General features: G+C 31.9%; 2 protein-coding genes across 8 annotated transcripts in view; one reads left to right on the top strand and one right to left on the bottom strand.

Moving 5' to 3' along the window:
- Nucleotides 1-11,695, bottom strand: part of Tango4 (transport and golgi organization 4) — a 15,049-nt gene extending 3,354 nt beyond the window's left edge. The window contains exons 1-2 of one of the 2 annotated variants that reach the window (XM_074140411.1): nucleotides 11,676-11,695; nucleotides 256-362 (exon numbers count right to left, since the gene is read on the bottom strand). In XM_074140411.1, coding sequence (XP_073996512.1) covers nucleotides 256-302 — 47 coding nt within the window. In that variant the 5' untranslated portion in view covers nucleotides 303-362; nucleotides 11,676-11,695. Of the gene's footprint in view, nucleotides 1-255; nucleotides 363-686; nucleotides 825-11,675 lie in introns of those variants that run through there. The other variant, XM_074140409.1, reaches the window with a different exon arrangement.
- Nucleotides 767-25,427, top strand: Hcs (holocarboxylase synthetase-like protein). 6 transcript variants are annotated; one of them, XM_074140238.1, is made up of 19 exons: nucleotides 767-893; nucleotides 4,449-4,614; nucleotides 6,661-6,782; nucleotides 6,861-7,031; nucleotides 9,108-9,261; nucleotides 9,350-9,427; nucleotides 12,571-12,715; nucleotides 12,803-13,000; nucleotides 13,734-13,922; nucleotides 14,233-14,559; nucleotides 14,643-14,799; nucleotides 14,994-15,179; nucleotides 15,788-15,976; nucleotides 17,625-17,757; nucleotides 17,834-17,994; nucleotides 18,968-19,082; nucleotides 19,227-19,440; nucleotides 22,435-25,149; nucleotides 25,255-25,427. In XM_074140238.1, exons 2-18 carry the CDS (start codon nucleotides 4,467-4,469, stop codon nucleotides 22,604-22,606), a joined length of 2,859 nt encoding a protein of 952 aa, XP_073996339.1. In that variant the 5' UTR covers nucleotides 767-893; nucleotides 4,449-4,466; the 3' UTR covers nucleotides 22,607-25,149; nucleotides 25,255-25,427. The 6 variants fall into 6 exon arrangements, with proteins under 6 accessions (XP_073996339.1, XP_073996308.1, XP_073996321.1 ...); XM_074140207.1 differs by lacking the exons at nucleotides 22,435-25,149; nucleotides 25,255-25,427 and adding an exon at nucleotides 21,561-22,371 and having other exon boundaries at nucleotides 17,822-17,994; XM_074140220.1 differs by lacking the exons at nucleotides 22,435-25,149; nucleotides 25,255-25,427 and adding an exon at nucleotides 21,561-22,371 and having other exon boundaries at nucleotides 6,658-6,782; nucleotides 9,108-9,237; nucleotides 17,822-17,994.

The raw sequence follows: 25,427 nt of genomic DNA, 5'->3' as shown, positions 1-25,427 counted from the left end.
ATGAAAACAAATTAATTTAGGACATTAATTTTCTTTAATGTCCTTTTTTTTCTTCCCACACAAACAATATTAAAAACTCAAGAGCTAACTTCCAACATTAAAAAGCTCCTAACTTGAATACATCCTACCAAGGCTTCTAATTTATTCTATGTGAATACATTAAATTCATGGAATTCGAAGGTACCTAAAGTACTATATGTCCTATTTTTTCTTAGCTTCCTAATAAAATTGTCATGAATATAGTTCAAAACTTACGCAGCCTCATCAACTGGAGGAAGTAAACCCTGGCTTGACAGAAACATGTCATGAGTTCTCTTTAAAGATCTGAATAACAAAGTGTGTACAGAATGTCTTTGCACTTCCTAGAAGTAAATAATTTTCTTATTATTGAAAATGTGGTTTGTTCTATGTTGATAGACAACACATTGATTTTAACCGGCATAGCACCTTGTTTTCTCTAATCCTGATACAGTAGAGATTTGAGTCCCTCTTACAAAATAAGACAAACATTACTCTAACAGACTGAGTGAGAATTTCTAACTCACTCTCATGAATACACTCTAAATGTGGAAAAAATTCTGAAAATGGTCTGAATGAAAACAAGAGTGCTATTTTGGATAAAATAATAATTATAGTCAACACATTTAAATTGACCATAGCATTTCTGTAAAATGTCACAACCATACCTCTAACATGATAGCTTAATTTTATGCTTCAACACGGTTCACTTTGGACACCACCACTCAACGAAAACTATCGGAAAGGTTGCAAATGTAAACATAACCTAGTAGACCAGAAGAGATAAACGTCGATTACGGTTCACCGTTCACAGCAGTTTGTAATGGTTTAAACCAGGGTAGTAATGAAGAATTATTAAGGATTAATTTCTAATGGTGAGTTTTATTTATTTATTTTGTGTTTTTTAAAGTAAATGTGAATTTTTATGTGCTTTCCAAAAGAAAGTGTGAGAAGTATCGTAGTTTTTTAGTAGGCAGAAAGTATAATTTTAAGAACCTTAAATTTTAAAGTTATTGTAGATTTAACGTTTCAGTTTTTAGAAACGAGTTCATCATTATTTCTGCAAAGTCCGTAATCATTCACAATTTCAGGGTGTATTTGTGTGCAATTCATTCAAAAAAGCTGTCAAAATTTTTGGGCATTATTCTTAATAGTTGTCTTGCAAAAAAATATTCATTAAATTTATTCACATAATTAAATTTTTATTTATATGTTTTTTGATAATTTAAATACAAAAGTTATAGTACCGTCTAAAATTTGTCTGCTCAATATTTTGTAATGTTCTAATTCTCCATTAGAATTAATTTGGTTTAGTAAATAAATATTACTTTTAATTACTTTCATCAATTTTTTTATTTGTGATAAGTTCTGCTTGCCTTGTTGGAGATAATAATTAGGGATAGAAAGATTTATGTTTTCTCAGGCTTTCCTCCCTCTAGAATGATCTTTTTTCGCCGCTTAAGTCTTTTATTTAATACCATCAGTTGCTGATTTTGTTTAAATATTACTTCTTAATTGTGTTCTTTTATCCGGCTCCTTAACATTGATCCAATTGTGAAATGTATTGAATCATTTAACAGTAAAGAACAGAAATAGTTAATTTTTTATGAACATATTAACTTTAAATGAGAGTATTCAAATTTTAAATCAGTACGATCATGAATCCTCCAAGTTTTTTTTCTTCTTCTTTTTTTAGCATTTAATTAAAAATTGTTAATAAGTTAATAAGAAATTCTGGGTCTCCTTTCTGCTGCCAACTCATTATCATTGCTGACTTATGAACGGACCAAAGTTAAAATTGAATATTTTACTTTGAATCCTCTTTTAATACCTCATATTCAAAATTTATGGTATATCGCCTTGCAATATTGTCGAAATGAGAGCTATTGATATACTACTTTTATTCTTCAGGCAGCCATGGGCTGTTCACAGGAGAATTTTCTAGTGTAGGCACGAAAGCGCTACGCAAGCTCAAAGACATTGTAATTTTAAAGGCTAGTCTAGAACTGGGAATCCATAAAAATTATTGCGTTGAAAGTACGGTTAGCTAATATATAAGTTAATATATGTATAACAGTATCGCCTACATTTAGGGTTATGTATAATGAACGAGAGGTTTGTTTCAATTGAGACAAACCAGGTCTTTCTCAAGGATCAATATAGTGGTTATTGACGTATCAGAACTTATACAAAGAATTCCTGGTGTCTAAGCGCTTATACTCCGATGTTTTGGTAATTAATTAGGGTTACCAATCCAATAAATTCAAACAAAGGAGATATGCCTTAAAGATGTCTAATAACTCTACAGGAATGTATTCATTGAAAATGTAAAAAAATGTATTCACCGAAAAAGAAAGGAAATCACATTTTAATTATTTATCCTCTCGACCAAACAGCTCTCTCTTTTCTTTTGGTCTTGTAAATCGCGTCTTTTCCCTAGAACTAATGGAACAAAATACTTCAGAGTCCACTTAAATACTAAGCACTAATGGACTAAACAACGATAATTGGGCCGCAGGGGGGGGGGCGAAAGGATACTGTCATTAAAAAGGCTGGATGGAACTGAATATGGTGCCTCTAAAGAAGTACTGAAATTAGGATACATGAAGTATGAAAGACCTGCTTCGGCGAATCTTACGAAATGGGGATAGACTAAGAATCAGGCGCTGGAGCCTCGCTTATCTTTAATAGATGCACTCAAATCTTAACTGGCGAAACTCCTCTTCTAACAGAAGAGAGATCTTCGCCAAAGAACTAAATAAAAAAATACAGCGTCTGGAATCTAATTATTGGAGATATTATAAACTTCCATCCAAAAACTCAGGTATCCTTTCGTTCTAAAGCTAGAGCCCAGAGTACGGCTTATGGCTTAATCTGTCATAAGAAATCTGTATTGCGATCTCCAGTTTGTCACCGTTGTAGGCAGGAAGGAATGACCTGGAAGTATCTAGCACTCTCAAGAAGCATAGAAGAACAAATTTTAATAATAGTTTCGACACTAATAACGGCAGTTCAAACCGGCTTCTTGAAGAAATGAATTGAGTAACGTAACCGCTCGCTGTTTAATAGCTGATCACCAATATTTTTCTTGTGTACTCTATTAACCAGTAGGTTATTGAAGATCCCAATATCAGCCAGGAAATAGTGTCTAGAAAAGTCCCCTATAATTTTCTAATCGTTCTAAGTTGTCGACTTTCTGACTGGAAATATAATTTTCTTTCGAAACCTGACCAGAACTCCTCACCTATCCTGGCATTTTTTATGGTACTACATAATATTTCTTAGTACTGCCCCCTTTCATTTCCCACAACAATTTAAATCACTTTATTATTTTTTTTATATTAGTAAATTTTTTATTCTTACTGACTTTTTATTTTAAGCTTACTTACATTTTATTAGATTTTTTTTAGATTTTACTCGGTGGGACGGGACCCACGCCCCACGGCACTGCAGCCACCAAGAGGCTTATTGTGCCTTCTCTTGAGTCTAGTAGGTAAAACCTGCCCTTCTGAGAAGGTAGAGGGCTTTCCCTACCAGTTCCTTCTGCGCTACAATCTCTCCTGGTCTCAAGGTACCAAAGATTTCGTAGCGCAGTCTCTCGAGTGCAACGCAATCGAATAGCAAGTGAGAGGCCGTTTCTTCCTCTTCCTGGCACAATCTGCACATCGGTTCCGAGCTAATAAGCCCTACCTTGTGCAGGTGTTTCCTGAACCTTCCGTGCCCTTTGAATAGGCCTGTAATCAGAGTGATCTGATTCCTGCCCAAACCTAGAGTCACTTTGGTTCTTTGTTTGCACAGCTAGGGCATAACCCTCTTGATGTGTTTGACCCCAGGAAGCATCACCCAGTGCTTTTCATGTTCTCTCCAGATCCAGTCTCTGAGAGCCTCACGAACTGCACCCCTAGTGATCCCCAGGACTGGTTCCGGGCCAATGAAGGGAGTACTAGCTCCTTTCCTGGCCAACCGATCAGCTATTTCATTCCCCTCAATCCCCACATGGCCCGGCACCCACTCAAATCGGACTTTGTTGTGCCGAGCCAGTTGATCTAGAGCCTTTTTACACTCCCAGACCAGAGCTGAGGTAATTCTGAAGGAAGAGAGAGCCTTCAGTGCCGCTTGACTGTCCGAAAAAATGCAAATCTCCCTATTTCTAAGATTCATTCGCAGATTTTCCCCAGCGCAAGCTTTAATGGCAAAAACCTCGGCTTGAAAGACGGTGGCATATCTCCCAAGAGGACTCTCAATGAGTACCTTAGGTTTAGCCCCATACACTCCAGCTCCGGTCCCGCAGGCCATCTTGGAGCCATCCGTAAACCACATGACTCCCTTCTGGCACTGTTCTGTCCAGTTTACCCTCCACTCAGTCCTCGATACATTTTATTAACTAATTATAATTAATTTTAATCTACATATAATCTTTATTATTACAGGTTGAATAATAATTCATCATGCTAACTGTGTATTATGTGGCAGCCACTTGGCTTCAGTCATGGAGGTTGAGTTCAATTTTACAAAAAATAAGGCAGGTCTCTCAAAGAAATGGATCTGTTGTTATTCATCAAGAATTGCCTCCCTATATTTATGCTGCAGGCACAGGTAATGATATCATGATAAATACAGTTAAAGAATATTAAACACAAAAAGGGTTATAAATATCTAGCTCCATGTAAAAGTAAAATTGCTATACCTATAATTTGCAAATTAATTTAATTATATCCTTATTAGGTGATATAAATGTCTAATGTAAATAACTCTTTTAATGAAAAACTAGTGTTATGTGCATTAGTTTACTACTTCGTTACTACTCGAAGGAAGTTGAAAAATGCTTAATGTACCAAGAAACTCCACTGTTAAATCTAAGAAATTTGTGTTTTTTATGAAATTCAGAAGAAACTGACTTTATTGAATAACTGTTTAACGACATGCTGGCGATCCGGCAACATTGATCTGTTTTATCATGTTTTTCTTAATTTTTCTCATCACTCGTTAGAGTAAGTATTGCATCCTTTCAGGCTTTAGATTTTTTAGTTCCACCAAATATTTCCATTTTTAGTATGATAAAGTGATTTATTTATAGATTAGTCTGCTATGTGTGTGTTTAAGAGTTTTAGCAGTATAACTCAAAAAAAGAAAATCGCGGAAGATATTTCGAAACGATGCTATCTTGAAACCAAATAAATGTTTTTAGAGAAAATGAGCCAACCGGAAGTACCGCGATATTGAAACGATTTTTTAAGAAAACGAGTGCAATAGTTTTCTTTAAACTTCGTATGTCCATTGCATGCACACTTGTGGAAATCAAACGAAGGACCCCAAACAACAAATAGACTTAGTTCTGAAACTGCTTAGCCACGTGCAGAGGACAGGCTTCAAAATATTTAAAATATAGTAAGAAAAATACTGACTTAGCTTCCATAAAACAAACCTACAGGAGGTTCAACCAATTGACCGTGGGATTATAAAGAAAGAAAATTACCAAACCAAAGAAATATTTAGAGGGGATTCCCACAGCTCATTGAACTAAAGACCAAGCTTAAATAACTTCAACCAAGTATATAATCACTTCTTAAAAAGTTAATCAAATGGCTGCGGCAACAGCTTCTGTTATTTTAGCCACCTGTTTCTGATCACATGATCATTCTACTATCCGAAGTACACTTCCTTATCATATAGCTACAAATAATGGCACTTTTCAGAGCCGCAATGTTCGGTGTACAGAGGCAAACGGACCCAACAAACAATAGTTCAAACCAGTGATTCTCAACCATTTTTTTTTTTGTCGCGGCACACTTTTAACAATTCAAAATTTGGCGGTACACTAACAATAAGTTTAAATATATTTTACTTATCCATAATACACTGTGTACAATAGTTTTTGTTTATTTTCAATATAAAATAAAATAATATGTACTACAAAAACAACAGTAGTATATGTTTATTAAGGGATTAATTACAAGTTAAAAATAAGAATACTTTTAATGAGAAATTTGAACTTCATGTTTTTTGATAATTTCAAAACTTTGTTGGGCACTTTTGCGTGCCGCGGCACAGTGGTTGAGAATCACTGGTTTAAACCATAAAATAACAATGTCAACAAGTAAAAAATCATATAGAGACACCGGTTGGTTTTCTTAGGTCAGGGGGTGCATATGTACCACTGAAGATGAACCTACATCTTTTCCCCAAGCTGGTGAGAGTATTCTCGATTTTTGAAACCTACTTAGAAATCTTAATGTAGATCTTTCATTATCGTAACCCTTCTTCCCTTTCAAACATAATTTTTTCACTAAAATGTCTGATTCTACAGTCACATTGCATGAATAAAAGTTAAAACTAGATTGCCTTCGGAATTTGAGTTATGTTTAATGAACCTTGAACAAAGTGAAAGCTAATATCATTCACATAGAAATTTTATCTCCGTTTATCAGAAATAGGTTTTAACTTAAAAAATAGTTCAGTTTTACAATAAAGAGGATAACAAGTCGTACTAATTAAATCCACTTTAAAAAAGAAAAAAGTTTGATTATTTGAGTTTCGGTATTAGATAAATTTTAAAAAGTTTCATTTTTAAAGCCATTTAATAAAATTCGATAGTCCCCACTAAGAAAGATAATTAACAATGTATTAATTTTTTTTCAGCAGTACAGCAAAAGATGGAAGTTAGTAGCGTTCTGTCTGATTTGTGCACTAATCACAAGGAAGGACATGTTGGTGATTTATTTTGGTATAGAGGGAATAAAAGAATTGTTTCCATATACCCAAAAGTAATAATTTTTCTTAATTATTTCATAGATATTGGTGAAAAAGTGCTTATTTGACGTTTAAATTTTTTTTCACCTTAGCAACAACTTGATATTTCTGGATGGATAAGTGTTATTCCTGGAAGAACTCATTTACCTTTACAGATCAAAGGTACTAAAAGTGAACTTATTACTACCGAGAAAAGTTTTTATATTTTAGTTGAAGCTAATTACAATACGTGCCAGTACAACTTCCTTTCCAATGTTTTGGAGGTAAGTTTTTTTTTATATTAAAATTATTGGTATACTGGTATTGTAAATAAACTTACACACACTCACTTATCTGGCTACACGCTATCTGATGTTAAAAAAATAAAAAATAAATTTGAACATGTTTTACAGCATCCGCTAAAGCAGCCAATTTAGAGAACAAAGATTTTGATCAAAGAAAAAAAATGATTTGTTTGAAAGAAATAAGAGAGGTGAAACAACTTTTCTCCAGTCAGTTTGAAAGCACAATGAGTGTAAAATAAAAATAGGAGTCAAAGATAGCGCATCATAAATTTAGGAAAACTCTATAAAAACTGGATAAACATGCTTGAGGGTGATAAGGAAGACCAAATTGAGGAGATATCAATTAAGAAAACTGATTCAAACTTTTTTCCGTAGATATGAATGTTTCATTATGTTACTAGTAAATGTAAAGTAATACCGATTACATTAGACTACATGGAGTCAATCCAGATTCAGATTTTACAGTAATCCAATTATAGAAAAGATTACTGTTGGTGGTGGGTGACTAAATTCAGAACTTATTATGAACCATTGCCCGCCATTGATCGTTGGTCATTTATGCTCCGGCAACCCATCAAAGAGTAGATGCTTCATTAGATCAAAGCATTTTGTTATTTCTCCAGTACAGCGGAAGCGATGCATGAATGGGGAAGAACTGTATCCATTATCTTGTTATGCTCAGAGGTTAGACATGCGAGTAAAGAGTCCAATAAGGCACAAGAATATTGGAGGCAGTGATGGCCCTTTTGTAGAAGGAAAGATATCTCCGAATGATGTTGGCAGATTACTTAATGGGTTCAATAATTTATTGATTTTTCATAGCTTTATGAAGATCGATTTCACTCTGTCAGCTATTGTTCTTAGTACATTCTGCACGTGATACGTCCAATTTCTTTAAACAGTTCCTCTTAAAATTTGCCATTACCTCACTTCCAAATTCATTGTGGGGCAAGTAATTGTAATGTTGACAGTGCAGAGGACATCTTGAAAACTTCCGCAATCAGCAGAAACTTATGCTAGTTAGCTGAGTTTTGACGTGTTTGTAGTTAGTAAACCTCATGTAATCTTCAAATATTATGATTTTTTTTTTTTCTGAGAACTAAGTGCCCTTATAAAATATTTTAAAATCAGAGGCCTTGTAGACTTAGGCAATAAGTCGAAGCTTGTTTAACCTCATTTATTGTCATTGAATTTTCATCCGTTCATGTTCCCTCGCACGTGAGAATCTTGTTCATTGATTCATGCAAGCGGACTGGCCTTCTAAAAGCCACCCACATGCTCAAATTATCAGCGAAAAGCAAAGTTCTCTAGAGTTTTGCCGTTCCGAACCACGAGTTCATCTATCATAACGTAAAATGAAGCACAGTTTCGGTAGCATAAAGCTGTAATAACAAACCTTCTAAATACAACTCGTACTTTTGAAGCTAGTTGGAAATGTTTCATACATTACAGATCTAAACAGTTGAAGTAATTGAACCATTGATGTAATTTACCAGAAAAGAAAAAAAGATTTAAGGCACTTCTGGGTTCAGACAGTAAAGTTTATCTTAGTGTGGCATTTTATTTGGAAGAACTGTACTATCTCTTATACACTATTATGAAGGGTTAAAGAAAATTTATTATTTTGATTGTTATTTTACTTAAAAGATTTATTCTTTTTGTTGAGATTTTCTAGAAAAATGTCCAATGATTTTTTTTCTAACTTCTGTTATGCATTACTTTGTACGAATAATCTATAACATTATTGCCTTTTTTTAAGAAAATGTTATAACAAATAATTTTTTAAAATTATAATGAGGTCAGTGCAAGATATAGCAGCAATAGCAATTGTTTCTTTAGATTTTTCGAACTTGGTCGAAAAATATCTTCATTTACTTTAAATTTAGTACTTTCAAGCACAGCAAATATACGTCCATCCCCCTTTTCTTATCTTATACAGCCTTCTATTCTTTCGAATTAGCTCTGCAATACCAAGATACTGTACTACTTTTGAATTTCGTTGATTTTAACCAACTTAATTTGGTTTGTTTCTAGAATTTTTTCTGTTTGTTCCAGCTTGAGACATTCGGTGTTCCTGTTGCATGGCATGTTGGTGATAGAATTTCCATTTTATTACGTACAGATGATGTTTCTCTATCTCATTTATCAGTTTCATTTTTACAGAATAATTTAACCCTTGAAAATGGTATTGAAATTATGAGAATTCAAAGTAATTATGTATATAAAAATAATATATATCTTTTAATTAATAAATTTTTCTTTTAAGGCTAATAATTTTATTTTTGTTTATCTTTTAGGTGTGGATGTTATTGGATCACCATATAAAATCTACAACATTAGTTCCGTACCACAAACATACGCTCCATTAGATCCACGTATGTAGATCAATATATTTTAATTTAATCTTAATATTTAAATAGTTGAGGTTTTATTTCTGGAGGAATTTGAGAGAACGATTTATTTTGTGTGTCTGAGAGACAGTTTATTGATTCCTAATTAAAGAATGTCTGCTTTCAACTGGTGCTTTCTTACATTACTACTGGCTACAGAAATGCACGATTTCTTATTAAAATCCTAGAAGAGAATTGTTGGGAGGAGAGAATCTAAGAAACTAGAAACCATTTTTTTGTGCTTCGATGATTCTCCAATTTCACCTTCTACAATATTGCGGCGAATTAAAAAAGTTGCCAAAATTCAATAAATGAGTTTGCAGAAATTAGAATCCAGGAAGTTCTTAGGCGGGATCTTCAGACTTGCCCATAGCTTCGCATTAGCGGTTCCAATCTCTTAGTTATTTGTAAGATATATACTAAAAAAAAAGGTAGGCTACATCGCAAAACCTTGCTTTGACTCTTGGAAACTGAATGAACCAGAAATCCTTTTCCTTACTTTGATCAAGGCTCTGTACTCCCCATTGAAGTAAGAAAGTTTTCCTTTAAGGCATTCTTGTGGCTTTTGTAACTGCACGTTCATATACTTTTTCAACATCCAAAAATTTTTTGTGAAATTCCTGGTCTTTTGCGGTCATTTCTGTGCAATTCGTAGGTAGAGCTTTCAATTCTCTCTTCATAATTCTTCCAACAGAAGCAAACTCACGCTCTTTTTGTAGATTGTGGAGTACAAGGCAAACGGAGGGATTTTTAACTGCGTTAAAAAAAGGTTTATATTATTATTATATATTTTTTTGACAGAGATAAAATCAGTGAGCCATGAAGAACATTTTTTCGTTATATTCTTGGTTTGAACAAATGATAACTGCCAAATAGGTGATTTCTTAGATCTAAGATGGTTATCTTGTTTGCTTAACATGTATTTATAGTTAGAGTTTCTAATTTGGTTAAAAGAAAACTGTAAAGTTAAATTAATAAAGTAAGTAGAAAATAAATTTATTTGAAAATTAAGTTAAATAGAAAAATCTATTAAATTACAGCTGCAATTGGGTCCGCAGAACTGGTTATTATTTTTATTAATATTCTTTAATTTATCAAATAATGCACTTTACTCAACTTGTGAAGCATGTACTGTGCCTTCAAATGTGCCTCCTCATATTCAGAGAGCAGTTGATAACCTCCTGGCTAACCTGGCTTGCGAACCAGAGGAGGCACCTTTGAAGGAACAGTACATGTTTCACAAATTGAGTAAAGTGCATTATTTAATAAATTAAGGAATAAGTTTGATCCTTTACATGAAAGATATTAATCACTTAAACATGTGGCAGGAGGTTTCCAATTTTTTTGGCAATTAAATGCAACTTTCCCAAAATTACCAAATAATTATTAAACCTTCTTGTTTGTAACAGATGTAAAATTAATTTTTAGCCATTTTGTGTATGCTTGAGAACATCTAAAGCTCTTAACATTTGATTTTTCTTAGAAAAATCACTCGGAAAACGTCTTATTTCCCGATATTAAGAAAAATACTAGCTTTACTGCCTTGGCAATATTTTTAGAAGAAAGGGGATGAAAAAGTACATAAAAATGACCTATTGCGTACTAAAATGAAATAAGATTAATAAATACCAGATTTTGAAATGGCCTAGCACCTTTAATTTTGAAGATATCGAATTGCGGTTTCCGGTTTCTTTCATAACTTTTTATACTCTTTAATACTGTGTTTATGAAATTGGGGGTCAACTGCGAACCCTCACTTTTGGGCGCGCGTCAGCTACGTATGCGGGCAGGAATCTAAAATCAAGTCACATATTCTGAAACTAGAGGTGACGGGCAACAAATTTTTCCTCTACCATTTTTTGCTCAGATTAACCGTTTAGGCTTGAAATTCATTTGAGCCGTCTTAAAATGAACACCCTGTATATTATTAAAGGAGATGTAAGAAGTATTGGTTCTTAGCTGAAATAAATCTTAATAGGCAAACTGAAATAAAAATGGCAAAGGTTTTATCAGAAACAGATTATGAGAGTAGAATTATCGTAAATGGCTTTATTTAGACAGATTTTATTAAAAATTGATTGTATAAAATATACGAGTAAGGTTTTTAATTATCTCTGTACAAAATGAATTTGAATTTTAAATGCACATATGAATTGAACTAAATAATTATCATATCATGAGATTAATATTCATGTGCGGGAGGTGAATAATAGAAATTGAACTTATACATTACCAGAAAAGAAGATCAGTTGATTTTGATTATGTAATTGTGTTTATACAGCGATAGTTCTCACAGTACATACTGTTGTGAAGGAAAGTTCTCACAATAGTATCTATTGTGTAGAACGTTGAATAAGATATTTCGGTAAGAAGTAAATGACCATACAGATATTTGGGGATAGGTTATTTATGGGATATTTGAAAGAGATTACATTATATCTTTACACTATTGAACATTATATGCAGAATTCGAAAATGATTAAAATATGTTTCGATTTAATATACAAATTTTATTCTTAAAAGTTAATTGTGTAAAAGATAATTTTAATAAACAGCTCAAAGAGAGATTAATTTTTCTCAAATAAAATTATTCGTAGTATTATTGTATTTTCTTAATTTGATTTGGCCTGCTGTTTTAATTAGTAATTAATTACACTGCATTTCTATATAATTCCAATTTTTAGTATGAATGCTTCCTTGTACGTGGTTGTAAATGCCTCGTAAAATAAACTAATACCAATAAAAATAGTTTTCTTCATGGTGAAAGTTGCTTTTATAATACTAATATTATTTTTACCTAGAGACGTTTTTGTTTTTATATTTATTACCATTTTGAATTCACGAGAAGTTGAGTCTGAAGTCCATGTTAAACTCGAACCTGTTTATATTTGGTTTCTGGATTATCAGAGTACTAATCATAGTTAATAATATCAAGGTATAAGTTAATTAGTCATTATTTCTTCTTTTACTTTTACTCCATCATAAATTAGATCGAGTGGAACAGTACTTTAGGTAGTGCATATTAAGTTTAAAACAAACTTTGCCTCTTTTTTCCCCTAAATTTAAATTCTTAAAATTGTTTAATTCTATTACTTTCACTTACTTATTTCTAATACATTTTTCTCTAGGTCTGAGTAGAAATGAACGGAAAGATTTTTTTATGAGTCGATGGAGAGCTCATGTATCAATGTTATCTACGTTTTGTGAAGCAATTGATCAGGTGAAAGATACTTTACAAGATATCTCTGTTAGACATCCTGGTTCAGGTGTTGGGTAGATATTCTATTAACTTTTGCATACTTCATTAAGGGTAAAGTAATTTATAAAAGATAACTAATATGCCTGTTTTTAATATCATAGTGCTGTAAAGCTTGTACCTAGTAATTATATAAACGAAGTCGAAGATATCCCAGAATATACTCCGAGCACAAACGACGTTTTAGAAAAAAATAATTCAGTTCCATCAAGTGTGAGTATAATGGAGAGTCCGTCACAGTCCAGTGGGCAATTATCGTCTCTTACTAGCACTGAAATGTCAACAGCTCAAGGATCCACCAGGTATTTCCATTAAATTATACAATAACTAAACCTTGGTCTGTGGCCGTTTCTGAACCATTCTTAGCTATTGTGGGCGACGATGAAAGGATTTCGAGAAGCTTTAATTATAATAACGACATTAGTAACATTGTACTTAAATAGTTGTCGATACACAGAAGAAATTAATAAAAATAGTAACAATAATAATAATGACTAGATTCCAACGAGATCACGGGTTCGAATCAAGCTGTTAGCCTCTTAGAATTTCTCTTCCCAGGCAGAAAGTTAATTTCAAAAGAATATTTTTCTAACTTAATTTCTTGAGATCTGAAATTTTTTCTTTCCTTAAATATTAAAGTAGTGATATAATTACATCCTATTTTACTTGAGCTTTCACTATTGTTAAAATATGAAGACAGCATTCACTTTCGTGGATAAAGTTTTTCAAAATAGTCTTCCAAAGCCACGTTCCCACAAAGCAAATTTTCTGAATCAAAGTAGATACAAAGTACAGCTAAGGTTTCGATCAAAGGTATTTGTGTTTTTCCTACTTCAACAAAGAAATGATGTTCAAACATTTTCCTGGTAGTTGAAAAATATATTTAAAAAAGTAATAAAGTGTGGTTCATTAGCTTTAAAATTGAATTAGTGAGACAGAAATTATAAATTGAAATGAAATAAATTTAAAAATAAATGTCTTTCTTAATGCTTCTATTATTCTTTCGAAATATATATATTACATATAATTTTTTAGATTAGCTGCAGATTCTGCAACTACGTCGCTTTCATCGCTCCGCTCTTTGCCGGTAACGCCTAGACGAACTATCAGTACTGATGTAGGATTTGATCGAATCAAACCACCAAATATTATTATTTTTTCTGATAGTGCATCTGCAGCCGATAGTGTGAAAGTTGCTCTTGAATCTACACTGCTTAAAGATAGGTACACAATTTTATTTGAATAATCCTCATTAAAAAAAAAAACTCATAATTTTTAAGAGCAAGTTTCCAAAATCCAAACCTTTCAAGTCTTTTGCTCTAGCGAAGAAAGGCCCCCAAAGTAACTTCTATCGTTTATTTTTACATGCAATTTTCTAAACTAAATTTAAAACATTCTCATCGCTGTATTAACACTGTTTTTAGAAATATATGATATTGAACACAGCGATTTCAGATGGACTTATTTAAAGAAGTTTACTTTGTCTTTTATTCCTGAGAATTCTTGAACTACTTACTACATTGATTTTTTTCAGGTACACAATACATGTTCTTAACTTTGCTGGAATGTTATCTACTCCGTGGCTTCACCAAGCTTGTCTGGTGGTCATTCATGGAAATGTACCGCCCACTTTTACTTCTGTCATCACCGATTATTTACTACAAACTTCTGGTTCCTTGTTAGTTCTGTGTTCTGATTTTCTTGGTTCAATTTTACCAATGTTTCATACTGCTGAAGTTAGACCAAATGAACTGGTACAGTGCTCATATAAATCTTGGAAACATGTTCCTTTGATGCACCATGTATTTTGTTATCAACCCACTCCTACAGCACCTCAGTTCTCTCACGATGAACATAGTAGGTAAGATATATATTCTCAAATCATAGTATTAACTACATGTACAATAAAAATGTAATAAATAAATATTTTACGATGTGCATTAGTTTAAGAGCTATTCCAGAATCAGTTGAAATAAAAGATCGTCAAGGGCAATTGCATAAATTAAAAATAGATATACTTGGAGCTGAAGAAACATGGCAGACCCCAAGTTTACTACTAGTTTCGTTAGTCAATTCAACTTCGAAAATTGTATTTTCTCAGGTAAGGTTTGATAAAAATAGTTTGTAATTAAATGAGATAGGTTTATACTTAATGTAAATGCATTTAGCTGTAGTGTTCTGCACATTTAATTGAATAAATGAATAAAAGAGTAAAAGATGTAGCCTTCATAATAAATATCACACATTTTTTCTTTGGTTAATCGATACTCCTTTAAAGTGCGTTGATGTTAATAGGTTCATCTTGAAGTTGCACCTTGTCAGTACGAATGTGATGATAAAAAACGACAAGCCCTAGAAAAAAGTGACAAAGCAAGACTTGAAATATTATGTGATGTCTTAGGAAGTCATTTAGGATTACAATGTTCCATAAAGCAACCGCATATCACATATACAAGTGCCTACTTTCTTGGTAAACATGAGGTAATCTTATTTGCGAATTGATTTGAGCAAGTTATCTTTCCGTAATGAGTCTTATATCTGATCGTCCATGATTTTGTGAGATAGAGAATGAAACACTCACTCTTTTAATTAGATGTGTTTTTAAGATTACCGAACCTTGGTCTAATAGGTTGATGGTGGAAGCTTTTAGGCTGTTTCTCAATAAGATCATATTTGGTCTTCTGGTTTTCCAAAGACTATTTAAGCTTATTGAACAACTGTAAGCTAATTGTTTTTAAGTAGATAAAGTAACTTTAAAAAGAATTGAAATGTACGTATTAAGGGAAGTTAGCTTTCCAGAAGCTTTTAAATAAAATTATTAAAATTATTGTATGTTTCCTTAATATCTATCAAAATCGCCTATCAACTAAGAATAAAGAAATTTATTTATTATTATTTCATAATATTACAAAATGCAAAATGGACTAAAAACTATTTTTGGATCATAAGATCTCAAGGTTGGATATTTGGGGAATGTCATATTATAAATTAAGAGAATCATTGACACATTGAAATGATGTATTAATCAACTGTTTATTACCTGTCTTTATATAATATAATAGACAATTTTACGTTTGTAATTATTCCAGGCAAAACAAGAATTACTTGATAAACTTAAAAAAGAAGGTACTTTAGATTCTAATATCGTAATGAAAGCTGGAACTTTAAATTTAAAATTCTGTGGAAAAGGTGTAACACCACCTACCCCTTCAGCAAATTTACTTCCAGTTCTCCAGCATTCATGTCCTCATTCCTTTTCAACTGTTGATTATTTTGAGGTGAGTGCTCTATTAGTAATATATTTTCAGAAATTTAAATATTATATACAGGGTGTTTCAGGGTTAAGTGTCCTAACTGAAAATATGACTTTAGGACCTCAAAACAAGAAAAAGTTTTCCTCTGAAGGTATGCCCGTTAACGCTTTGTTTATGAGATATTCACGTCTAAAGATTTTAGAACGAATGATAAATTGATTGTATAACTGCTAAAATCACCTTGTATCTCTAACTGCACATACCAATATTGACATTTTACGGAATAATACTATCTGGAATTTGCACTGTGGACTTTCTAAATACAAACTCTTTCTCAATAACATATATCAGTTTGTCGCTTTTACAGAGTTTGCATCATTATGCATCGTATTTATTCTAACAGTGAATACATATGCCGATATGGTGTTTGTGTATGGTTTTTGCTATGCTGCCTGTCGTGAATATTCCATACGATTTCCGAACAAAAGATTACCATAAAAGACCATCTTTAGGTCCACCTTTCAACGTCTTACAGTAACTGGCACATTTGCTTTAATGCTACGTGCTGATGGAGCTCTTGCCCCTTAATGAAATGAAAGGAGTGCGGTATTACAATTTTTTGATGATAATCCGTCCGCCAGTGTACGAAGAGCTGCAGCTGAATTACATATTACGCCAACTCTCTAAGGAGAGTAAGGAGAACTCTCTTTGCAGATGGACGTCACCCATAGCATTATCAACGGTACGATGTTTATTACCTCAAGAATTTTTTCAAAGAAATTTTTATGATTGGTATTTAAATCAAGTTGGTCTTAAGCCACAATTTTCGCGTCATATTCTCTGGACAGATGAAGATACACTCACAAGAAATGTTCAACCAAAAAACTTATCATCTCGGGATGCTCGAAAATCCTCATGCAATTCGCGAGCACTATTTTCAGCGTGAGTTTCAGTGATATTAGACAATATTTTATTTGGTCCGCATTTCTTACCACCTAGGCTTAATGCGGACACATTTCTGCAGTTTCTTAGTAATTACATCATTACATTTTGATTAAGTTGTTCCGCCTCAACTCAGAAGGAACTCATGGTTTCATTTAGATGGTTCTCCAGCACATTGTGGCAGAGGTCCACGAAAGTGGCTAACTCAACATTATCCCAATCGACGGATTGGCCGAGCAGGACCGACGGCTTAGCTTCTTACTCTCAGATCTGACACCAATGGATTGTTTTGCTTGTCTATGAAATGCCGGTCAATGATCTTCATTCTTTAAGAAGAAGAGTAATTGAATCAATAATAGCAATCCAGTGCCGTTCGGCTATTGCTGCTGTGGAAGAAAGATACCGATTCCTCATTTTCTTTATTATTTATTTACTTTTAATTGTCATTATTTTCTATAATTAAAGTAGTTGGAAGACACTATTAATTTTTTTTTATTATAACCTACCTAATAATAATTCATAAAAGGGAAATCTTTAGACGTGAATATCTCAAAAACAAAGCGTTAACGGGCATACCTTCAGAGGAAACTTTTTCTTGTTTTGAGGTCCTAAATTCATATTTTCAATTAGGACACTTAACCCTGAAACACCCTGTATAATTGTTATTAAAGTGATGATGTATTTTTCACTTTTGTTTATATATCAAAAATATGAAAATTTATATTTTTAGAACTTAAATACTAAATCAGTTGGTAGATTGGTAATATTTTCTGAAGTAATAACATCATCCATGCAAGTAATTGAGAATTTAGATTTGTGCCATGGATTTACTGTAATACCTCTTTATCAGACTAAAGGAAAAGGTGACTAAAATCTATCGTACCACATTGTTTAATATCAAGTTTTCTTGTAATACATTGAGGAAAGATGACGTTTTAGGGAGAGGAGGAAACACTTGGCTAAGTCCGAAAGGTTGTGCTATGTTCTCTACGCAGCTTCATATACCACTGAACAGTCACTTAGGGAAGTATCCATCTATGTTACAGCATATTACAAGTTTGGCTATAGTTGCAAGTATTTGTCAGATTCCTGGTTTGGAAGTAGGTATTGATTTACTAGTAATTTCTTTATTTTCTTTTTGTCATATTATAATACAGGAATATGGATATTAAGATGGATTGACCCATTTAAAAAATATTTTTTTAAATAATTTTGTCAAAAATGTTTATAGGCTCGAATTATGCAATATAACCATAATTTTCGTCTTTGCAGTTTTAAAATTTAATGAAAAAAATAATAAAATTTTTATCTTTGCTAACCATCGAATCAAATTTTGAATCCTTTCAAATTCGAAAAAAGAGGGTTTTAGAAATATGTGAATCTATCAATCACTTTAGCTGAAAAACGTAAAATCTCAATAAACTCAAACCTGAGGTACGGCTGTAGGATCCGACAGAAGGTACTGCACTGCATTCACTGAAGGGTTTTTTCCATTCTTAAAGAATGATTGTCATTATAATTCTCATATAATTTCCCTTACGTAGGGCTACAGTTTTGACTTGTAATTTTTTCTCAAGAAAATTTAATTAAGGGCATTTTTTCGGAGATCAGGTGCAGGTTCTCTCTTAATTTTCTTTTGAGTGAAAGAATGTTCTCACCACTTAGATACTGTCAAGGAGGGTTAAATCGATTTTGACGAAAATGTCTCAATCGGAAATACCAATTTACTGTTTGTGCTCTTGTGACTTTCAATAAAATAGGTATAGGTACTAATAAATGTATAACTTTGAACTGAATAAGTTTTCAACGACCATTCGTTTTGGGGCAGTTCTGAAGAAGGATGAGGGTAAGGTTACTTCCAAACGGTTTTTTAGAGTTCGTACGATTTTACAAACAGATAACGTTAGTAACAATTAAAATTCCTATAAAAGAGATAAAAGTTAAGAAACTTAAGAACCTTTCACGCCAGATTCTTTTTTTTTTTTTTTTTTTTTAGAATACTATAATCGCATTATTTAAAAGAAATTATGTTTTGTTTAATTTCATTTTACAATCTTTTGTGTTTTATTGTAGGAAATGGATGTTGGCATTAAATGGCCGAATGATATTTATGTAAATAAAAGAACCAAATTAGGAGGCGTACTTGTTAGTAGCGTACTGTCAAACGATACTGTCATTTGTAACATAGGTAATTAAAGTAGAATTTTTTTTCTTTCTTTCTTTATTTTTCAGGCATCGACTGCAGTGGTCATTAGCGCCAGAGTTAAGTTAGTATTTTTAATAAGACAAAATAAACAGTTCAAAAGTACTCAATCTTTTACTGAATTTTTAGGATGTGGATTAAATTTATACAATAAAGATCCTACTGTTTGTGTCAATGATTTAATTGATTCAATTAATAAAGAAACTGGATCAAAGATTCCGGAATTAACATACGAAATATATTTTGCTAATGTGTTCAATAAATTAGAAGAACTCTATAAAATGGCGCAAGCTGGTAATATTGATGACGTAAAAAGTATGTACTACAGTTTCTGGTTACACAGGTAATTAAATTTATTTATAAATAAAGTGTTATTGTACATTTATAAATTTATTATTTTGAGGATTAGTTATTCAGTCTTAATACACTATTAAGATCACTATGATGTATTATTGATGGCGAATATTTGATCCCTTTAAATGCGGGTTTTTAGAACATTTAATAGAGAGTTTAGTTGAACTATCATTTGCATCTGCTGTATCAAAGGATAGGATAAACGTTTTAAGTTCTACGAATGTTTCTAATTAGCTAAATTCCAAAAAAACTTATACAGTTGAAAAGTGCTACGAGTTCTCTTTGGATTTCCAACTTGGGCTTCCTTTAGGAGTCTCGAATCGTAAAAATTCTCCGTTTTGAGCAATACGGAACACTTAGTTTTTATACAGGCGAATCGAAATTTTGAAAATTGAAACTATTCAGAATAAACAGAATTGATTCTGCATAGTTTACTGCATTTGAAATCTGGCAAAGCCGAAATGAAGAAAAATATTAAAACAAAGTTCAAATGACCTTTTTACTGGCTAAGCGACCGACGGCTATTTTCTGACCCAATAATACACACCTGTACACCTCCACTTACTCTATTAATCATTCTAATGAACAGTTATATACTAAAAATAAATACAAACTTCACTATCTTACTTTGAAACCTAGGTATTTCACAGCCAGACAGACATCTCAACTGTTTCCCTTTGAATCATAGTATTAGAAATGTATTTTCGTTCCAATTAGTCGTTTTTTATAACTGCCACAGCTTATGTACTCGTTTTGTTTTATAGGAAAATTAAAAAAAAAAAAAAATGAACTGACTTAATTTTCAATTACTACATAATTTTGAGACTTCCACTTTTAAAGGAGAATTCTTCATTAAATATTAAAGTAATAGTTAAGCCTAGAATTCGCTGCCGTTTTGTGTGATGTTTGGGTTTTCTTGTAGAAAAAACATTAATATTACAGGAAGAGCAGCGAACGGCTTATGACACCTTACCACAGGTGCTATGAGGACTGCGCTTAATGTAGCAATACAGGTTTTGCTGTTTGAATCATTTCAATTTTTAATGGTAGTGGAATCTATGAAGGTTATTTTAGCCTACTTTCAAAGGAGTGTGAACAGAATTCGTGAATGCTATTGCGGTATTGAGGACAGGTCGGAACAGGTGCCAAAACCTGTTCTCGAAGTTGGATATGACCTGTAAAAGTAAGGAGTTCACCAATAAACATCAAATTTTCAAAGACAAACTGGAAGAAGGAGATTTATCTATTTTTCAGTATACCAGGAGAAAGAAGATACCCACTTTTTCCAGTGTTTTTAAAAAATTATATTAAGAAGTAAGGACGACCCAGTCTATAGCATTCAGTCCAGCTCAAGTAAATTGTTCGCTCACATAAAACTGCTGCATTAACAAAGGAAGGGGGTTGCACATCATTCTGTGCACCTAAATCTGCCTTGGCAATGCTGACCTTTATATTATTGGGATCATCAAGAAATGGAGGCTGAGAGATTGACTTTGTTTAGTGGTGAGAAGCTATTGGAGACCAAAAACTGTATAAATAAAGGAATTATCCCAGACAATGCAAATTACTTCTTTGATCTTAGAAAGAAATATTTAAGAGTTCTGGGGGTGGTGATGACTGTACGTACTGTGTCTGGTCACCTGAATGCCAAAGAAAGGGAGACCAATGTCAGCTGTAAATCTGTACATGGCGTTAAATACATCATTAATTCTGGTCAGATATTAAGAGAGAATCTAGGTCAGCTAAAGGTCAGTGATGTTCTTAAATTTGCATTGAGACAGAGATATTAATCAAGGTGTTAGAAGAGATTCTTGAAGGGATTAAGAAAAGAGGCTTTAAAGGCCCTCACATTTTTGTTGCACCTCAAATAATAAAGGTTTCATGTGTTTATATTTATCACGGAAAGAATAAACAACTCTTGTTCTAAAATAATAACAATAATAAAATAAAAAATCGTTTCTTACCTAAAGTTGCTTCTTAAAGAAAAAGAACAAAAAAAAAAAAAAATCTGAAACTAAGTCTTAGGACGTGGAGCTTTTAACGAAATGAGGTTTTAATGTGAAAATGTTAATTAAATAAAATAATACCCTTATAAATGTTATGTTTTAGTGATGCTGAAGTAGAAGTTAAGTTAGCTGAACATAATGTTAAAAAAGTTAAAATAAAAGGTATTGATTCTTATGGATTCCTCAGAGTTGAGACCCCCGACGGAAATGAACTAACGTTAAAACCAGACGGGAATACATTTATTCATTGCGGACTGTAGCTCTTTAAGTAAACAAATAATTTACGAATAATATTTAGGCAGTAGATGGTACGATGTTCACGACTAATTCATTGGTTAATTATTAAAAGATTTTTTTTTTCTCTTAATTTTAATCTTGACATAGTTTATTGTAGTTGAAGTAAGCAAAATGTAAAAGCCTGCGGATGATAATCGCATCAAGATGAAAAGCCTGTTTAATGTGCGCAAAACCTAGATTTTTATAAATAATAAGAAGTCGCAGACAATAAAGCGTTACTCAGGTTATTAAAAATGTTGATATCAGTGTTGCCATAGGAAGGATAAAAGTGATATATTGGGTCTACTTTACCTGTATACCTGTAAAAAATCAAAAAACAAAGATAAGAGTAGTTTGGGTTGTTTAGTGGGGTAAGGTATGTTATTAGAAACAGGGGCTTTACATTTTTCTTCCATGAAGTTTGTGATAGAGAGGGCTCACAATCCGGTAATAGTGGGCTTTATTCCAGCTTCCATCCCTTAGGATGCGGTTTGGTAATGTAGTATCTCAAAAAAAGGACAGATATCGACAGTGCCACTGAAAAAGCTCCGGGTCCAATGAACCTAAAGTTGCTTCTTAAAGAAAAAGAACAAAAAAAAAAAAATCTGAAACTAAGTCTGAGGACGTGGAGCTTTTAACGAAGTTTTAATGTGAAAATGTTAATTAAATAAAATAATACCCTTATAAATGTTATGTTTTAGTGATGCTGAAGTAGAAGTTAAGTTAGCTGAACATAATGTTAAAAAAGTTAAAATAAAAGGTATTGATTCTTATGGATTCCTCAGAGTTGAGACCCCCGACGGAAATGAACTAACGTTACAACCAGACGGGAATACATTTGATATGTTATCTAATCTGATAATATCAAAGTAACTATACAATTTGTTAATAACATTATAGGTTCTTGAATTTAATTTAAAAAATATACATTTATATTAACGCTACATTTTTCATGTTATCAAGAAAAATAGAACCACTTTTTCATTTTTTCTTGTACTCCTTTTCCACCATTATTTCTTTATCAGAGTAAAAAAAAAAAAAAAATTAAATATTTAGTTCTAAAAATACAAAAGTTTTTTGTATCATTTATTCAATGAATTATTTGCATTCTTAATTCTTAATTAGTGTTTTCTGTGGAGAGATTATGCTACTTGTGGATAATTATCAAATGTTTATCTATATACATGTATTTGATATAAATAGGTTTTCAACTTCATTCGATGAAAGTCACAATTGCTTAAGATAATAAATCCAAACAAAATATTCTAATTAAAATATTAAGGCAGCAAGGAAAATGTACTTAATTTTTGATGTTGTAATACTCTTATCTATAAAAACAAGTATTTTCTCCCAAAAATATGTAAATAGAAAATTATATGTTTATGTGTAAACTAATCCTTTTCGAAAGTACAAAGCATCTGGAAATTCCTATTTAATTATTAAATATTTAATTGTTGCATTTATAAAATGGAACGAAACGTAATTCCTAGTTTTCTTTTTGTGATTCTAAATAATAATCTAGTAGGTTGAGGAGTGCTAAAATAATTTAATACATGGAAAAAGATGTATTTTATTGTTGGTTTATGCTGGGATACACTTGTATGTATTTTAAACTTGTTGATTTGCAGACATTTATATATACATAAACATAGTCTTTAATCTTTCGATTTAAAAATTGAGTAATCTTTCACTTTCTTCCATGACGTCGTATTGTATAATTGTGAAAGCTACATAATCTTCTTTAAATTTAAATACGATAGGTTTGCAATAGCTAACTTATAAATTATATTTATTTAATATACATACATTCCTTATTTTAAGCTTATTATTTTGCATTCTGTTTAAATAAATGATCTGTCGATAAAACACGAAACCCTTAAGCACAAAACATTTCGTGTGTAACGTTAAAATCATTGTTAAGATCTGCTTGTTGTGTAAATAAAATACGTCCATTTTTAAATTTCTCTTTCTTACTTACTATTTCTACTTTTTATTAATATATGAGTCTTCTGTTTTTCAGAGCAATGTTTTATTAAAAATACTCTACTCTATTCAACAGAAAACAAATACGATAATTCTCGATTTAAGGAAAAGAGTTGATTAAAAATACAAGATAAAATTAAAGAAATTTTCTGAAATTCTGTTTTATGATAAGCTTCATTAAAAATTTTCCCAGGTTCGAGTCCAGCTACTGGCCTTAGATTTTCTCTTCCTAGCAGCTTCTAATGTAGTTTGTTACGAGAGAAGACTGTCCGAAGGCCGGCAGTGAAATTGAAAAACCTCCGGGCGCCAATAACAGATGTTGACGCGCTTTAAATTAAAAGAATAAATTATAATAATGTTGGTTTTCCCATAGCTCAAAAATGGAAATTTCCACATTTTCGACAGTTCCTTTATTCTCAGAGTGTCACACATTGTGGACCCTATATAGACAAAGTCACAACAAACTACATGATGTACAAAAAAATGTTTTTGCTTGAAAAATACTGTCACGTTCGATAGTCCTTATTGCTAGATTAAAATCTGACGCGAACTCTTATACAATTTTTTCTTATCGCTTTTTTTTTTTTTTTTTTAATGATAAGAAACCGCAAAATTCATTCTGTAAAGATTACTCAGCACAATAGATGTTTTTAAAATTCGGAATTTAACTTAAATATTTAATTCTTATTGATATTACATGGGTTACGATGCTGCACAAAACATAATTACTTGCTTCAGTTTTCTTCCAAGAAAATACTATTTTTGGGGGGGGCTTCTTTATTTGGTTAATACACCTTTCGGAAATACGTAATGGAGTAACCCATATTTTTTTATTGAATTTAATGAAAAATCTGTACCGGCATATTGAAGAAACAACTAAATAATTAGTTATATTTCCTAATTTATTTAAAGAGTTTTTTTGATGGCATAAAACTTAAGTTGTCTCAATTTTTTAAACTTCTCGCAAATTTTTTATTGAGAATATCAAAACTAATTTAATTTTATCGTTTCACTGTATTAAATAGTATTATTTACAATTCTGATATAAGTACATATAGTAACTTATTAAGAAATGAAAAGAAGGGAAATTTGTAGATGATTTGAATTTGCAAAAAAAAAAAGTTACAGATTTACTTGAGTTTGGATCAACTGTTAAGGTTACTTTTTTTTGACTTTATATCGTTGGTTATCGTTCGTTGAATGAAACCAATAGAACGGGTACGGGGAACTTCTGCTGAAAATACTAGTCTGTGAAGTGGTCACGCATATGCATTCATCGGTCCAATTTTTATCGGCATTGGTCTTAGGTTCTGTGAGTTAAGAAGATAAGTGTTTTCTGCGCGTGTAAATCAGCAATTTCTATTCACAAGTTGTATTGGAAAGGGCAACTATAGAAGACTTATTTATATTCGATTTTTCGCACCAGAAGTAAAGTAAGTATTCCCATGTATCCGCAATGAACAAAAACATTGGTTTTGTCACAAAATGCAGTTCTTTATTTGTCTTTTTTACACCTAGCCATATGTTTTATTTTTGAGCTGGATCTTGAATTGTGTTTGATGAAATGATTTCTTGAATTATAATTAAAAATATGGAAATTCATTTTTGTACAATGTGGCTTTCATCTATCAGCAACAAGAAATTGTAGCTCGTGCAAGTTAAGACATGAACATATTGATAATCTAAATAAATAGCTGAGTTTAAGTCAAAG

The sequence above is a fragment of the Rhodnius prolixus genome, unplaced genomic scaffold (genome assembly GCF_049639745.1).
Source record: "Rhodnius prolixus isolate KJV_2025 unplaced genomic scaffold, Rpr scaffold_1, whole genome shotgun sequence".
In the NCBI taxonomy this organism is placed as follows: Eukaryota; Metazoa; Arthropoda; class Insecta; order Hemiptera; family Reduviidae; genus Rhodnius; species Rhodnius prolixus.
Note: the sequence above shows the minus strand (reverse complement) of the source record. Positions and strands in the feature narration are given on the sequence as shown.